The sequence below is a fragment of the Mus musculus genome, chromosome 17 (assembly GCF_000001635.26).
Source record: "Mus musculus strain C57BL/6J chromosome 17, GRCm38.p6 C57BL/6J".
In the NCBI taxonomy this organism is placed as follows: Eukaryota; Metazoa; Chordata; class Mammalia; order Rodentia; family Muridae; genus Mus; species Mus musculus.
This window is the reverse complement of record NC_000083.6, coordinates 29,148,064-29,164,025: the sequence shown is the minus strand read 5'-3', so window position 1 is coordinate 29,164,025 and position 15,962 is coordinate 29,148,064. Positions and strand designations below refer to the sequence as shown.

Genomic DNA, 15,962 nt, shown 5'->3' with positions numbered 1-15,962 from the left:
CAGGTCAGAGGATCCTATCCCGGTGTACATATGTGGGTAGGGGAGCACACCCCAAGCCATTGTTCTGATGGGGAGCACCCAGTCTATCTGGAGCACTAGATAATGCAGTATTCTAGATCTAGCTGTGGCTGGGTGTCAGGAGCCTCCACAGTTTCTGAGTATACCCTGAAAACAGCACAGAGTTGCTTGTGGGGTCATAACCCCCTCGGGATGCTCAGAGCTCAGTGTGTGTGTGTGGTGTGTGAAGACACCTAAGTGGCAGCCTTCTCTGGTGTGTCAAGCCCTTCTCTGGTTACCAGGTATGAGTACTGGGCCATTAGAGTTAGTACTAATACCAAAGACAGTAGGGGAGATGGCTCTGTGGTTAAACTGCTTGCTGTGCAAGTAAAGACTGAAGGTCCGTTCCTCACGACACACATGCATGGCAGGTGTATGCGATGGCCCATCTGTAATCAGCCAAAGTGAAACTATTGATGTTGGCCAGCTCTGAGTTTGATTGGAAGACCCTACCTCAGTGAATAAGGAAGGAGAGCAAGCAAAGAGGGATGATTCTCAAATCCGCCTCCACATGTGTGTGCTCACATATGTGTGTGCACGCACATACATGCAGGCAGGCATGCACACACATACATTCAGGCATGTGTGCATACATACATGCAAGCAGGCATGCACACACACATACATGCAGGCAGGCATGCACATACACAGACATGCAGGCAGGCATGCACACACACACATACACATACATGCAGGCAGGCATGCACATACGCAGACATGCAGATATGCATGTACACAGATATGAAAATGGCAGGAAGACATTCTACTGACATCACCTAGTTAGTCTGTAACTGTGACCTTGGGAGGGGGCAGGTACCCCTGTTCTACAGGTGATGAGACTTGAGTGTGAAGGGTTAAGACCACAGCTTAGGCAGAGATGTTGGAGTTGTTGGTCATGAATGGATCAGTGAAATCTGAACGTTTGAGGTTACAGGGGACAGCAGGAACATCATGGCAGAAGTAAGGAAAGGGAACTTGGGGTGCGGGGGTGGGGCTGGGGAGGGGCACTGTTAGAGGAAAGCCACACTGGGTCAGTGGTCATGGAAGGGAGACAAGGAGTTGAACATTGTGAATGTTCAGGGCCATGCAGGGAAGGGTGGAGAGGCCAGTGAGGCTGTGCTTGTGGAGCTAAGGCTCGGAGGGTGAGAGGAAACAGAAGGCCAGATCCACTCCTCGAGAATCCTGTAGTTTGGCGGGCTCTGGGGGGGTCCTGGGTGAGATGAGGCCTAAGGGTGCTCCGAGCAGAAGACATGGCCTTGGAGTGGGGTCTGGCAGGCCCATGTGTGTAGCGTGGACTGGAGGTAAGGACAGGGGCAGGCAGGGGCCATGAGGAGGCTGTCCTGTACACCATATGATGCTGGCTTTGAGAAGGAAGCGGGGGGGTGGATCTGTCCCAAGGGACCAGCAGTCACTCTTGACTGATGAACCAAGACAGAATGGAGGTCGTGATAGAAGGTTCAAGGGTAAACAGGTAGAGGGACTCACGGATGTGCCCCATCCAGTTTGGCAAAAGTCCCCATGTTCTGTGTTGCAGGGAATCCCTCACAGTCCACGTCCCTCCACTACATGAGTCCCTACCAGCTGAACGCCTACGCGCTGGCGCTGACCGCCGTCGGAGAGATCATTCAGCATTATGACAGTGACAAGATGTTCCCTGCCCTGGGCTTCGGGGCCAAGCTGCCCCCCGACGGCAGGGTGTCCCATGAGTTTCCCCTGGTAGGAGCTCCCAGGCTGGGAACAAGCAGGGGAGTGTGGTGGGGGTCTTTTCTCTTTTTCTTTTTTTTTTCTCTCTCTCTCTTCCTTCCTCCCTTCCTCCCTTCCTTTCTTTGGTTTCTCAAGACAGGGATTCTCTGTGTAGCCCTGGCTGTCCTGGAACTCACTCTGTAGACCAGGCTGGCCTCAAACTCAGAGATCCCCCTGCCTCTGCCTCCAAAGTGCTGGAATTAAGGGCATACCACCACCACTGGCTGGCTGAGCAAAGGGGGGGTTCTAGTTCTTGACCTTGTCCTAAATACTTGCATAGTTAGCTTCATAGGCTTGGCCACCTATGTGAGTTGGGGTCTGGGCTAAAGACAACTATGCCCTGCCTCTACCTGGACCCCCATTTCCCTGGGCCCAGCCCTGCCTCTGCCTTCCCACCCCCCAATCTCCCTGGGCCCAAACCTGTCTCTACCTGCCCCATCCCCCCAATCTCCCTGGGCCCAGCCCTGCCTCTGCCAAACCCCCCCCCCATCCTCCTTGGTTCAGCCCTGTCTCTGCCTGCCCCACCCCATCTCCCTGGGACCAACCCTGTCTCTACCTGCCCCCTCCCCATCTCCCTGGGCCCAGCCCTGCCTCTGCCTGCTCCCAATATCCCTGGGCCCAACCCTGCCTCCATGAGCCTCCTGCCTACTTGGGCTCAGCTACCTTCTCTCTGTCCCAGAATGGCAACCAGGAGAACCCCTCCTGCTGTGGCATCGATGGCATCCTGGAGGCCTACCACAGCAGCCTGCGCACCGTGCAGCTTTACGGCCCCACTAACTTTGCTCCTGTTGTCACTCACGTAGCCAGGTAAGCCAGGGGCAGCGATCCCCGGGGAACATCACTGGAGAACTAAACACAGCATCTCTTACCACCTGCTTACCTTTCAGCAAGAGGCCCAGACATTTGATTTCCTTTAAGGTCCTACCAGAGAGTTTGGGAGCCTTGTTCAGGGGGCCTGGGCCAGAGGCTCCAGGCTACACCTTTGTGTGCTCACACCACCCCCACTCCCACAGGAACGCCGCAGCTGTGCAGGATGGCTCCCAGTATTCTGTGCTGCTCATCATCACTGATGGTGTCATCTCGGACATGGCACAGACCAAGGAGGCAATTGTAAATGTGAGTGGAGGATGGCGCGCTCTCTCTCTCTCTCTCTCTCTCACATACACACACACACACACACACACACACACACACACACACACACACATGGTTTGAGGGGACTAAAACATCTTGTCCTACCCCTAAGAGAACCCAGGGGTGCTCCTTTTAAAGAACCACAGGGTGGCTTCTTTTCCTGCCCCCCATAATGTTACTGGCCACCCCATAAAGTCATCTGGTTACTCCACAGAGACTGACAGGACACGGAGAGAGTATTAGACAGGGGTTTGGGGAATGGAGATGCCCTGAACCTATGAGAGCTCAGACCTCAGCCACACAGATGACCATGCTCTCTGGGGAGCCCATGACCCCCTCAGCCACCCACCCTAGGCCCCAGCTTGCCTGTCATGTAGCAGAGAGTCTCAGTGAGGAAAGCTCCCTTCCCTAACCTTGACCCATGGTTTCCTCAGAAAAGGGGCCTTAGCCACAGCTGCCTTAGCCCCTCATGGTAGAGCCCTAGCACCAGAGGGAGGAGGTTGCTTTACAGAGGCAGGCAGACCCAGCCCCCCACCACCTCCCCAGCAATTTATCTTCTCTTGATCCGTGTCCTTTCCCTATCCTGTCCCTTGGGGTTCCTTGGGGTCCCCTAACCTTCATTCTCTATCCCTTTGCCCTGCCCTATTTTGTTTGACCCACCCTCCAGTCCCTACCTGTCTGACACAGCTTTTTGCCCCTCCCCTGTTTTTCCCAGGCTGCCAAACTCCCTATGTCGATCATCATTGTTGGCGTGGGCCAGGCCGAGTTCGATGGTGAGTCCAGAGTCCCTTTCCCAGCTGCCTTCTCTTACAGAACCCCATGGCATCCCGTCCCCACCCGCTGGAGCTCATGCCCAGGCATGCATGCAGTCTGGGTAGACTTGTGTGCCTTGAGAGGGTGTGTCAGTACCCATGCAGGTCTCAGCCTCATCCCGAGGTCAGGCTCCTCAACCCAGACAAGGAGCAGGGCCCTAGGTCTCCACCCATTTCTAGTGTTGGGGCAAGGGCCCTGGGCTGGCCTGGGATTGGAGGGATTGATCACACGCACACATCCCTTGTCTCTACAGCCATGGTGGAGCTGGACGGTGATGACGTGCGGATCTCCTCCAGGGGGAAGCTGGCTGAGCGAGACATTGTCCAGGTGAAACAGGCCCCGCCCTTCCGCAGTGCCAGAGCGCCTTTACAGGCATCTCAAGGACAGACACTGGAATCCCTTCCTGGGCCAGTCTTCTCAGGAAGCCCCACCCCTCCCTGCCCTCTAGGAAGTCCCTTCTAACCTGAATGATGCTCCCACGGAATCCAGAGCCCTGCACAGGGAGTCTGTGCCACATGGCCTTCCAGTGGCATGGAGAGCCCTCATAGATGGAGGTGGCACCCTGGATCCTAGGAGGAGGGAGACAGGAAGGAGCCAGAGGTTGGCAGCATTGAGAGGAAGCTGGGTTAGATGTGGGTTTAGACAAGTGTTGGGGTCCTAGGAGACTGAGAGGGTCCCCCTGGAGAGGGGTGGGAAAGGAAAAGGGAGCAAGGAGGCAGGATCTGGTTAGCCTTTCCCAGCATCCCTTGGGAGCAAGGGGGCATGATCCGGTTAGCCTTTCCCAGCATCCCTTGGGAGCAAGGAGGCAGGATCCGGTTAGCCTTTCCCAGCATCCTTTGAGCCTCTGTTCTCCTTGCTAGTCTCCGATGAAGGGCTTGGGTCAGTGTTAGGCCTCCTGTGGAATACAGATGAAGGACTCAGCACAGAGGCATGGCCCATCCCCGGGGAAACTCGCAAAGTGGGGGGGGTTGGATAGAGTGGGTTCTCTGGGAGGGGACCCACGTGCCCCATCTTGACCCCATCTTCCTTGCCTCTCAGTTTGTGCCCTTCAGGGACTATGTGGACCGCACCGGCAACCACGTACTGAGCATGGCCCGCCTGGCCCGGGATGTTCTGGCTGAGATTCCGGACCAACTGGTGTCCTACATGAAGGCACAGGGCATCCGCCCACGCCCGCCACCTGCTGCACCCGCTCAGTCACCCCCACAGTCCCCAGCCCACTCACCTCCTGGATCCCCCGTGCACACGCATATCTGAAGCTGAGAGGACCAAGGGCCTGGAGGGTAGACTGACACCCTATTCTCCTCCTGGTCGGTTTCCCAGACTCTGCTTGGAGGGCCAGCGGGAAATGGGGTGTCAGGGCCTCACCCCACTTCACACCCAAATCCAGGGGACTGTGGTATAGAAGACAAGGGGTACACAGATTCTGGGGCTGAGGGGACCCCCCTAGTCCATGCCGGACAACTCCAAGACTTTCTTATTCTTGCAACCCAGCTGGGCCTCTTCCAGCTCCTGTCTCCTCCTACCCTAGTGTCTAGTGTCCCCAGTCCCATGAGATCCCCTGTCCTGTTTCCAGGGAACCCCAGACTGGTAGACTACCAGGGATGCATGTGACCCTCTTAGGGACTCCATATGTGAGCAGATAGAGCCCCTTTCCTGATCCTCAAAGGCTCAGTGGTATGCTAGAATGTTCTAGAATGGTCACTGGAGCTATCACAGGTAGCTTGTAGCACTGAGATGTCTCCTGCTCAACTTGGGGGCCACTCACCTGCAGGGCACAGGGTTAGCCCCCACACTCCAACTTGCTCCTGCTCTCTGCCCTTCAGTGGCTAGGGGACAAGAGACAGGGATCCCTGAATGCCAACCTGTCCCTAGCCACATCCAGCAGGAACCCACCCAGCCCACCCTCTGCTCTCTGGGCCTCAGTGTCCACACCTCCGCAATGACAGGATTTGTCAGGTGGTCCAGCGTTTCCTGAGCCATCCTGAGGGTACATCCATTCCACACACAGCCTCCCCACACCTTCCTCATGGCCACCATTCACACCCAGGCCAGCTAGACTCTGGGGTCATCCTGTCGCATCCTGTCACCCCCATGCCTCAGCCCTTCAAAGCTCCTGTCCCTGCGGTGGGAAGTTAGCAAAGGGCTTTTCACCTAAGGTCACCCCAATGGCCACCGTCCTTTGTCCACTGGGGCAGGTCTTGCATGTGTCCCTTATGCCGCATGGGGTCTCCACCTGGCATCTCCCATCCCACCTGCCTGTCCCGCATGGTGATAGTGATGTTTTGACTGTCTGGTCCTGTGCCTGTCTGAGACTGTCTCTGTGGAACTTGCCTTAAATTGAAGTAAACCAGTTCTTTTAGTAGATAGACCCCCCCTCTCCTTTGAAAACAGCTTTGCTGTTTGCCTAGCATCTATCTCTCTGCTGCCTTGGTTCTTCCGTCCGGCCATGTTCCTGTCAGACTCTGTAAGAGGCATGGGGGGGGGGGTGCATGGCGAGGATTGAAACCCACCACCCACAAACATATGTAAGCAGAGTCTGTGAGCCATCAGGGACTGTGATGGAGGCATGGTTGCCTAGAGCCCCTTCCCGGTCCTCAGAGGCTCAGTGGTATGCTAGAATGTTCTAGATGTGGATCTCTAGCCTCACTAGAGCTGTCACGAGTAGCTTGTGACATTGAGAGGTCTCCTGCTCAACTCGGAAGCCACTCACCTGCCGGGCACATGACCAGAGCCTGGACGCCAACATGAGAGACAGTGAGCACACACACACACTCAGGTCTATAGTCTGGCTTCAGACAGTGTTAAGAGGCAGGAGCAAGGGGAGAGAATGAGAGCAGACTCCAGTAGAGAGATGTTTGAGACGAGCAGGGGTGTTGAGGGGAGCCCAAGAGAAATGAGCAGGGAGCCATGCTGATGCCAGGGTGAAGAGGACTCTGGTAGTTTGGGATAAGTTTGTGCCAGGTAGGAGCCTAGTGTGTTTGACGGGAGGCAAGCACGCGGGTGTGATAGGAGCTAACCAAGGAAGAGAATGCAGGCGATGGGGTCAGGGTGGAGGCCAAAATGCACAGGGCCTTGTGGTTCATGGCAAGGCATCTGACGTTTGCTCTAGAGGGTTGTAGCCATTAAGGAAGTAAGAGAGACGAGCACGTGACCCAAACCTCCCCAACACATGGATCGCTATCACCGTGGATCATGGTTTCTTCATCTCTCAACAAACATCTACTGAGAATCCATTCCAGGCCTGTGCAGAGGTCAGAGGCACTTGGCTCAGTCCCCAGTGTCTCCCTCTGGGCTAAATCAGCCACCACAAAGTAGCAATGCCAGCCAGCTTGAAGGGATGGGAGTGGTGGCACTAAGAGACACTCTGGCCCATACCGGATGACCCCCCACCCGGGGTGTGGCCACCATAGTGTCAGGTGGGGTACATGTGTGCACAGATGGTGACATTGGCAGGCTCTGTGGGTGGACCACGCAGGACTTATGTGACTTCAGGGACACGGTAAGCATCTTCCGTGGTCCCTTTCTACAGGTCAGGGCCTTCACCAATGTGGAGCATGGGAGCAAGGACATACGCGCATGCGCACAGCACATACTGCGCACGCTGTCCCATCAGCCCTCTAGGCAGCCATTCTGAGGCTGTACCCAAGAGGAATTCGGTACCAATTACCCTCCAGCTCGGGGCTTGTTTACTTCTGATGACTTCATGGTAAATTAGAGCTGACTCACGATTGTCTCTATAATCAGATGCTCTGCGACTCCCATGACGCCGTGAGTGGGAACGGGGTGGGGTCGTGGCTTGAGAGAAGGGAAGTTCCCATAACCAGCAGCCTATTTTCCATCTCCTTGGGCGCCATGGGAAAGTATAGGGAGGAGATGGGTACCCAGCAGGGGAGTCCAGACAGCGAGCCGCTGCCCCTGAGGTATGTTGGGGAACAGACACACCATCAAAAATATCTTTGTTGTGACACTGGCTTCTCCGCTGGTTTTTTTCCAAAGGTGTGTACTGCAGAACTGTTGCCTGACATGGAGTCTGAAGCAGCTGCTTTTCCCAGAGTCTCTCTGGAATAGCTTTAGTGGCCTCTGGGGCTCCCAAGGCTCTGGCAAGTTCTATAGAGCAGAGAATAGCTTGACTTGATTCAACACAATAGTCCCTGAGGTTTTTGACCACACAGTCAGAGCCTCTCTCTCCTCCCCGCTCTCTGTCCCCACCCCTCTCTGTCTTGCTCTTGCTGTATGTGCGTAACTGGTAATGCTAAGCTAAACAAGCTGTCTAGAGAATGACAGTAGGTACAAGCCTTCCTTGTTCCAGGGCCAAAAATAGAATTTGAGACCACATCCAAAGAGTATAAGGGAAGCCCCCCCACCCCCGAGATGGGTGGGGGAGAGAGAAAGAGGTGGGCCCTTGTGAGAAGGAGCTGGCCTTGAAAGAGGCTCTTCCCACCCACCTTAGAAAAAGAAACCACCCACAGAAGACAGGGCGGGGCTCAGTGATTCACAAGCACAGACTCCTGGCTTTCAGGTGGATTTTATTTTTGTTTCTGTCTGGAACTGAGGGTGTGTGGAACAGAGCTAAAGGAGGTAGACAGGGACGGGCAAGGCAGATGAAGCGTTCTCCAGGACTCTAAGGACCCCAGGGTAGTTTTCTTTCTATTCCCCTCTTTGTCTACTCCTTTCAAATGCCCAAAGTAGTAAACGTAAGATGGCGCCATCGTCATGGTAACACCTGTCACTCCCATGCTCACTGAACCCCTGCATATTCAATGGCGGATCACCCTGTGCAGATGTGGGAGCCTCATCCCATTTTTCAGATGAAGCACGGGGAAGTGAGAGGGTGCCCAAGGTCACAAAACTATAAGGTTGGGAGCCCACAGTTGTCTGAGCTTCACAGTTATTTCATGAATTGTGAGCTGTCACCACCGCCGCTCCACTGACTGCTGTTCTGGGCCTCTGAAAAATGGCCCTGAGTCCCACCTGGTAAGGGCGGCAGAGGCAGAAGCAGAGAACAGGGTTGATAGCACAATTGGAATAGGCCAGCAGGGTGCACAGGCAGAAGGCCACAAAAGCCAGTGGCGTGGCTGGTAGGCGGCCCATGGCAGACACATAGCCCAGTGCTGAGCAGGGTCCCCACATCAGCATGAAGACCCCCAGCATGACAAGACTGAGCTGTGTGTTTGCCCTGTGCTCCTGCACACTCTCACCTGGGGGACCCAAGGGCCATGTGCCCAAGTGTCAGACCACATGGCCAAAAGAGCAGGCTAGGCCCAACAGGCAGGGCAGAAAAGCCAGGGCTCCCAGCAGGATGAAATAGCAGGTTGTTTGAGGTAGGCTGAGAAACAAGAGGCAGGCCAGGGCCTTGGGGACACCCACTGCCTGCTCTAATACTGTCACCTGCTGGAACAGCCAGTTGGGCATCGAGGTGACCAGACCCAGTACCCACATAGCCCCACAGAGCAGCAGGCAGGCACGTGGGCTGGCTGGGAGGGCCACACGGGGCCAGACCATGGCCATGTGACGCACGAGTGCAGAGGCTACCATGCTGTAGAAAGTACAGAATATGGTGGTCATGTTGGTGGCCTGGCTGGCGGTACAGATGGCAGGGCCTAGCCACCAGCCCCGATGCAAGAAGCTCAGCAACAGGGCGGGTACCAGGAAGGATATGAAAAGCAGATAGGAGTGTATCACGGTCACCATAAGGCTGATGGTCAGCGTCAAGAACGGGGGAGACACTCGAGTGTCTCCACCAGTAGGAGACACCAGTAGGAGCCCGTTGGCCAGCAGCCCCACAAGCAGGATGAGGCCACAGAACTCCGCGGAAGGCCAGGCGGAGCCACCTCTCCTGGGTGGCTGCCAGCTCCGTGTAGAGAGTGACGTTCAACGTTCAACTCCATACGGGTGAATCCTGTAAATAGTTTCAGTTTAAGGAAAGGTTTTTTTTGTTGTTGTTTTTGTTTTCTGAGTCTATTGTCTATAAAAGTCCTCTTGGAAATCATGAGAAGGGGGTTGCCCAGAACTTCAGGGTAATGATTTAGGTTTGCCAAGGAATAATCGAGCCACACCCCACCTGTGGGCTCACAGTGGCTGTCAAGGCATCCTGACTAGAGCCAGCCTGTGACCTTGTACCAAGCTCCAAATCTAGGATGCTAAACTAGATCCTAAATCAGACCCTCTCGGGTGTGTCCATCTGCAGACTCTCTTCTTTAAAAAGTTTTTTTTTTTAATTAATTTATTCTCTCATATGTTATATCATCCCAACTGCAGTTTTCCCTCCCCCTTCTCCTCCCAACCCCTCCCCTCCCCAGCCACTCCTCTATTTCTCTTCAGAAAAGGGCAGGCCTCCCAGGGATATCAACCAAACATGGCCTATCATGTTTCAGTAAGAGTAGGCATCTCCCCTTCATATTAAGGCTGGACGAGACAACCCTGAAGGAGGACAAGGATCCCCAAGGCAGGCAAAAGCCTGAGAGAACCCCAGTTCCCTCTGGTAGGAGTCCACAAAACCACCAAGCTACACACTAGAACGTATACGCAGAGGCTGTCCCTATGCAAGCTTCCAGATTGTTGGTTCAGTTTCAGTGAGCCCCTGTGAGCCCCCGTGAGCCCCCGTGAGCCCCTGTGAGCCCCGGTTTGTTGATTCTCTGGGTTTTCTTGTGTGTGTATGGGGGGGTCTTTGACCCCTCTGGCTCCTACAATCCCCTCCTTCCCCTCTTCAGCAGGATTCCCTGAGCACTATCTAAGGTTAGTTAGACTGTGGGTCTCTGCATCTGTTTTCATCCCCCCACCCCCACGGCTGCCGCCTCTTTCAAGACAAGGTTTTTCTGTGTGGCCATGGCAATTTTAGAACTCACTCTAAACCAGGCTGGCCTCAAACTCAGAGATCCATCTGCCTCTATCTTCTGAGGGCTGAGAGTAAAGGAGGGCACCTCCATCCAGCTTTCCTTTCCTTTATCCACGGGAGTTGATTCCAGGATCCCTGCTGCTACAGGGAAAGACATACCCACTGAAGAGCCTAAGGGTTTGTCTTCCCTTCTCACATCCTTCCCATTCCTACCCTTTCTGCCATCCAGGAACCAGAGACAGCCTGACTACACGAACCCCCCCCCCTCCCCCGCTTTCCTATGAGACCTATCTGCCTGGTGGGCTTAATGAACTGTCTCAGAACACCTGTCATGCTGTTGGTCTCCCTACAACAGTTCCCTCGCCATGCTGTCTGTCTGTCTGTCTGTCTGTCAGTTCATGGTAGTCTAACAGGATGGTCTGTCCCCAGTGTGAGTTCCTATCCTGCCTCTGCCACTCAGAAACTGGGGAACTTGAAAAGGTTCCACACACCATTCCTTAGCCTCAGAACCCTCAGCTGTAAGGACAGAGGAAATAGATCTGGGACAACAGCAACTGTCCCTCGGCTGGGCCAGGGCAGCTCTCTGGCGGGGTAGTGACACAAAACTATAATAAGTCCCTTCCTCGTGCCCTCTGAGTGCACAGGCTAAGGATGTGGCTGGGCTCTGATGCCACAAGCAGCCTAGAGCTGACACCTGTCTGCCACACACCACATCAGGCACACTAGGGGAGGAAACCACCTGCCCTGCGTTCCCCATGCTTCAGGGACTGGGGTCAGCAGATGCAAGCCAAGCCAGGCTGTTCCAAGTCTCCTACAGTTCTAGCCAGAGTCTCTCTCTCCTCCTACACAGGGGCCGAAGGAGCAAGGTTCCCCTGTCAGCTTGCTGCCAGGCCTTAAGGGTCCCCAAGCCTCTCCACCAGAGGTCCTGACCTGGGAGTTTGTCTGTCTGGTGTCTGTCCTGACTTGCTTTATGTCAACTTGACCCAAGCTAGAGTCATTTTGCCAGGGGAAATCTCAATTGAGAAAATACCTCACCAGATTGGCTTTTGGCAAGACCGTGGGGCATTTTCTTGATTGATGATTGGTGTGGGAAGGTCCAGCTCACTGTGGGTGGTGCCACCCCTGGACTGATTGTCCTGGATGCTATAATAGGGCAAGCTACAGGGAGCAAGCACCCTCCATGACCTCAGCTTCAGTGCCTGCCTCCAGGTTTCTGCCCTGCTTGAGTTTCTGCCCTAAGTTTCCTCTGTGGTGGAAATATAAGATAAAACAAATCCTTTCCTTTCCATATTTTTTTAAGATTTATTTATTATTATATGTAAGTACACTGTAGCTGTCTTTAGACACACCAGAGGAGGGCATCAGATCTCATTGTGGGTGGTTGTGAGCCACCATGTGGTTGCTGGGATTTGAACTCAGGACCTTTGGAATAGCAGTCAGTGCTCTTACCCGCTGAGCCATCTCTCCAGCCCTCCAAATTGTTTTTGGTCACAGTATTTATGGCAGTATCTGAGGCCTCACAGCCACATATGGTGTGTGAGGGCTGAAGGGCAGCTATAGAGAGGTCTCCCACTCCCACTGGGCTTCCAGGAATAGTCACTTTCCTGGCCAGGTGCTTGCTTGTGTGCCTGCTCTGAGAAGCCACATCTTCCCTCTAAGAAATTCTGCATCACCAGCCTTCAGCCTGTGGATGCTGAAGCCTGGCTTCAAGCCCCTGCTTCTGGGGCCATCGGTGTGGTTCTGTTGGTAGCGCTTGCTGAGTACATGCAAACAAAGCCCTTTGCTGAATAAACCAGGCATGGGATGGGATGGGAGAGAAGAGGGGAAGGGGGCTAAAGACTGGGTTAAGAGTTTTTGTTGGGCAAGCACCAGGACCTGACTTGGAATCCCCCGCACCCAGGTAAAAGGCAGATTATGGCTGTCTACACCCACAGCCCCAGCATTGGAGGGTAGACAGGTAGAATCCAAGAGCCAATGGCCAACCGGCATAGCTGAGACGGTAAGCTTCTGGTTTGGTGACCAACTTGGATTCAGGGCAGAAAGCCAGAGATTGTCAGAAGACACCCAATGGCTGGCTCTGGCCATTGTGTGCCTGGACATGGTCACAAACACCCGTACACTCGCATACATCACACCACAAGAAAGGGAAAGAGAAGGGGACATCATTCTGAGACCCCGTAGCACAGACTTACAGGTACTCAGAAGGCTGAGGCAGGGGGATCACAAGTTCAAGCCTGGGCTGCAGACTAAGGCAGTATGGGCAGCTTGGGGAAACCTTGTCCTAAAATAAAATGTCAAAAGGAGAACAGGCAAGCTGGCTCAGTGAGTAATGGTGCTTGCAGCCAAGTCTGAAGACCTGAGTTTGAACCCTGGAGCCCCACATGGTGGAAGGCGTGACAACTCCTGAAAGTTGTCCTCTGATTTCTACACCCACACCCCCAAAACACACATACACACACACAAATAATAAATGTTAATTTTTAAAGTTTCTTCAGTCCAAAGAGGGTGACTACAGGGTATAGCTCCGTGTTAGACCACCTGCCTAGCACACCTGGAACCCCTGGTTTAATCCCCAGAACCACAGAGAAAAACAAATAGCTCGGGCCTTTCCTGGTAGCATTTGGGGAGCAGAGTCAGGAGGATCGTGGGGTCTGTGCCAGCCTGGGCTACATAACAGGACCAGTGTCAACAACAACAAAAACCAAGAGCTGTAAATGTGACTCAGACGCTTGGGGTGCTTGCCGAGTCCTGGTTACCAGAGACCCACAAACCAGGTAATACCAGCCCTCATGAAGTGGAGGGAGGATGGGAAGTTGAGGGCTAGCCTCAGCTACATAGAAAGTTCATGGCTAGCCTGGACTACATGAGGCCAAGTTAACAAAGGAAATGACAATAAAATCCACCTAGCCCATCTCCTAGGGCCACTGTGATAAGACCTAAGGTATGTGGGGTTACATAAGGTCAGTTCTCAGTATGTGTCCTGTCACATGGCCTTTGGTTTGTCCCTTCCCACCTTGAATTTGCAAGGCCCTTTCTCTAATGCCCCAGTCAAGCCTCCCATCTACCCTCTTTCTTCCCTTCCCAGTTCACCCTCTATGCCCCAGCAGCCTGGTCTCCCCAGCCTTTTTCTTAATCAGCCTCAAATCAAGCCAGGATTCCCCTGGCTGGCATACTCTGGGAAATGAACACTTGCCTGTCGGTCCCCTCTGCAGTCTACCTTGAGTAGTCCTGCTGCTGTCCCTTGCCCACCCGGGGTTCCAGGCCTCTGCCTGCTGAGTTTCGAGCCCTTGGCCGTCCAGAAGGGCTTACTCTCCAACAGCTGGGCCTTGTGCACATGGCGGCCCCAGTCACAGCAATCGGAGTTAAGTTTGAGAGGTGCCTCTTCTCCACCCCACACCGCAAGGGAAGTTAAGCTGGCTGACTAGAGGCTCCTGTCCTTCACCCCCTAGGCAAAAGCGTCTGGCTGCTTGGCTTGTTACCAGGGGCCTCATTAGCTTCCTGGACCACAGAATGGAGGTGTTCAGGCCTGCCAAGCTGGACCCCAGAAATAGCATTAGCATGGCAGGACCCGCCCTTCCCCTTATGAGTACTATTGCCTGGAACCATCTGGGGAGAGGGGAGGGTCTGGAAGGAGGTGAGGGAGGGCCAGTGAAGGATCTAGGGAGACAACAAGCCTGGTGACTGGGGTCATTGCCCTGAGGCTGGAGTAGAATGGGTATTTAAGGGCTTTGATGGCATTGGGTGCCGGAACCTTCTGAACCTGACCAGGTATCACCATCTATCCTGTGTGCCAGCTCCATGACTCTGAGGCCTCCCTAAACAGTTAAAAGAAGGTGCTGGCTTACAGCACAGAGACTGTGGCTAACAGGAATGAAACGATGCCCCTGCCTCTTCCAGGACTCCTCACACACACACACACACACACACACACACACACCTCTTGGCTTTCTGCACAGAACACTGAGGATTCCCCCACACACCCCCACCCCTGATTCAGCCTCATTTGCTTCCCGGACCACAGAGAATGAGGTGTCCAGGCCTGCCAAGCTGGACCCCAGAGATAGCATTAGCTGTCTGTCTCCAAAAACTGCAAAGCTTCCATCCCAGCCCCGGTTCCTGTGGGGACTGTATCCAGTGCTGAATGGCTGTTGAGCTGGGTGGAGACACCCTGACTCAGACACCATCCCCAACCTCCTGGATCCCGGAACCAGCTTCCTTCCAGGTTTCCAAGCTGCAGGCCAGGCCCCGCCGATCATGGGCACCCAGGGGCTCCTGAGCATCCCAAACTTCAGGGCAAGGAACAGGAGCCTGGTGCAACCCTCTATAACGACTGTCAGAACGATGCTACTCTCAGGATTGAATTCAGCAAGGAGGAAATCTGAATCTGAGATGGGAAAGCAAGGCAGGCACAGGCATGGTGGGACCTGACGGGATGTGTGACTTCAGAGTTGACACCAGAGTCTCCCTGCAAGCTTTATTTCCTTCTCCACAACCCCATGCCCTGGTTGTACAAGACGTCCCCAGACACCGACAAAACCCCAAAAATATTCAAAAAGGAGAATAGCACCCTCCCCCACGTGTGTCCTGCATCCTGGATAGTTTTTTATTATCAACCTAACTCCATCTAGAATCAACCAGGAAATTCTTAAATAGAGAATTGTCCTCGCCAGCCCGCCTGGGCTGGGCCTGTCTGCTGGGCACTGCTTTGCTTGATGATTGATTCAATCCACTGTGGGCAGTAACAATCCTAGGCAGGTAGACCTGGACAATCTATAAAAGCTAAGCATTAGGCAGTGTGTGAGCCAGTAAGCAGCCGTCCTCCATGGTTCCCGCTTCAGTTCCTGTCTTGACAATGATGGCAGCGGCCTGGCATAAGCTGGAAGAGCCCTTCCCTGCCTCTGAGCTGCTCTTGATCAGTCTTTACCATCACAGAAATGAAACTAGAATACCCTACCATCTCTTCACCTGGGGTGAATGAAAGACTTGGGGACACTTTGCTTGTGTGGAGTTTAATCTAGATTTGTCCTGCCGTTCACCCCTGGTATGTTTGCTCAGTGGAGCAGAGGTGACATTGGCCCCTGCTGGGTTTCTATGTCCCAGCTGTGTCTAAGAAGCCGAATGGAAGCCACCGGAAGAGTCAGTCTGGGATTGGACCGTGCTGGTGATCAGTGGCAGCAGCCAGCTCTCTTGGTTGATTGTGGGTGTGTCACTTCTGCCAATGAGGCTTTCAGGCGGTCTTCTTGCATCTTAAGTGACCTGTGTGACAATGTCCCTGAGTTATTCCTGTTCTGCAGCATGGAGGGCTGGGGGTGGGGGATGGGGGTGGAGGGGTGTGAGGCTCCCCCCACCCCAACCTCTATGCTCAAGGCAGTGGAAA

General features: G+C 54.2%; 2 protein-coding genes and 1 pseudogene across 12 annotated transcripts in view; 1 reads left to right on the top strand and 2 right to left on the bottom strand.

Annotated features, from left to right (window-relative positions):
* Cpne5 (copine V) overlaps positions 1 to 7,505 on the top strand; it is an 81,270-nt gene extending 73,765 nt beyond the window's left edge. For 3 of the 5 annotated variants that reach the window (XM_006524251.1, XM_017317469.2, XM_017317468.2), the window contains 6 exons: positions 1,592 to 1,773; positions 2,480 to 2,607; positions 2,814 to 2,916; positions 3,650 to 3,707; positions 4,001 to 4,074; positions 4,786 to 6,118. In XM_006524251.1, coding sequence (XP_006524314.1) covers positions 1,592 to 1,773; positions 2,480 to 2,607; positions 2,814 to 2,916; positions 3,650 to 3,707; positions 4,001 to 4,074; positions 4,786 to 5,004 — 764 coding nt within the window. In that variant the 3' untranslated portion in view covers positions 5,005 to 6,118. Of the gene's footprint in view, positions 1 to 1,591; positions 1,774 to 2,479; positions 2,608 to 2,813; positions 2,917 to 3,649; positions 3,708 to 4,000; positions 4,075 to 4,785 lie in introns of all 5 variants that reach the window. The other 2 variants (NM_153166.2, NM_001360239.1) reach the window with 1 other exon arrangement.
* Positions 8,749 to 9,546, bottom strand: Gm18271 (predicted gene, 18271; annotated as a pseudogene).
* Rab44 (RAB44, member RAS oncogene family) overlaps positions 15,046 to 15,962 on the bottom strand; it is a 34,853-nt gene continuing 33,936 nt past the window's right edge. For 6 of the 7 annotated variants that reach the window (XM_006524598.2, XM_006524593.2, XM_006524594.2 and 3 more), the window contains one exon: positions 15,046 to 15,841. In XM_006524598.2, the coding sequence (XP_006524661.1) occupies positions 15,751 to 15,841 (91 nt within the window). In that variant the 3' untranslated portion in view covers positions 15,046 to 15,750. The remainder of the gene's footprint in view (positions 15,842 to 15,962) is intronic. The other variant, NM_001364848.1, reaches the window with a different exon arrangement.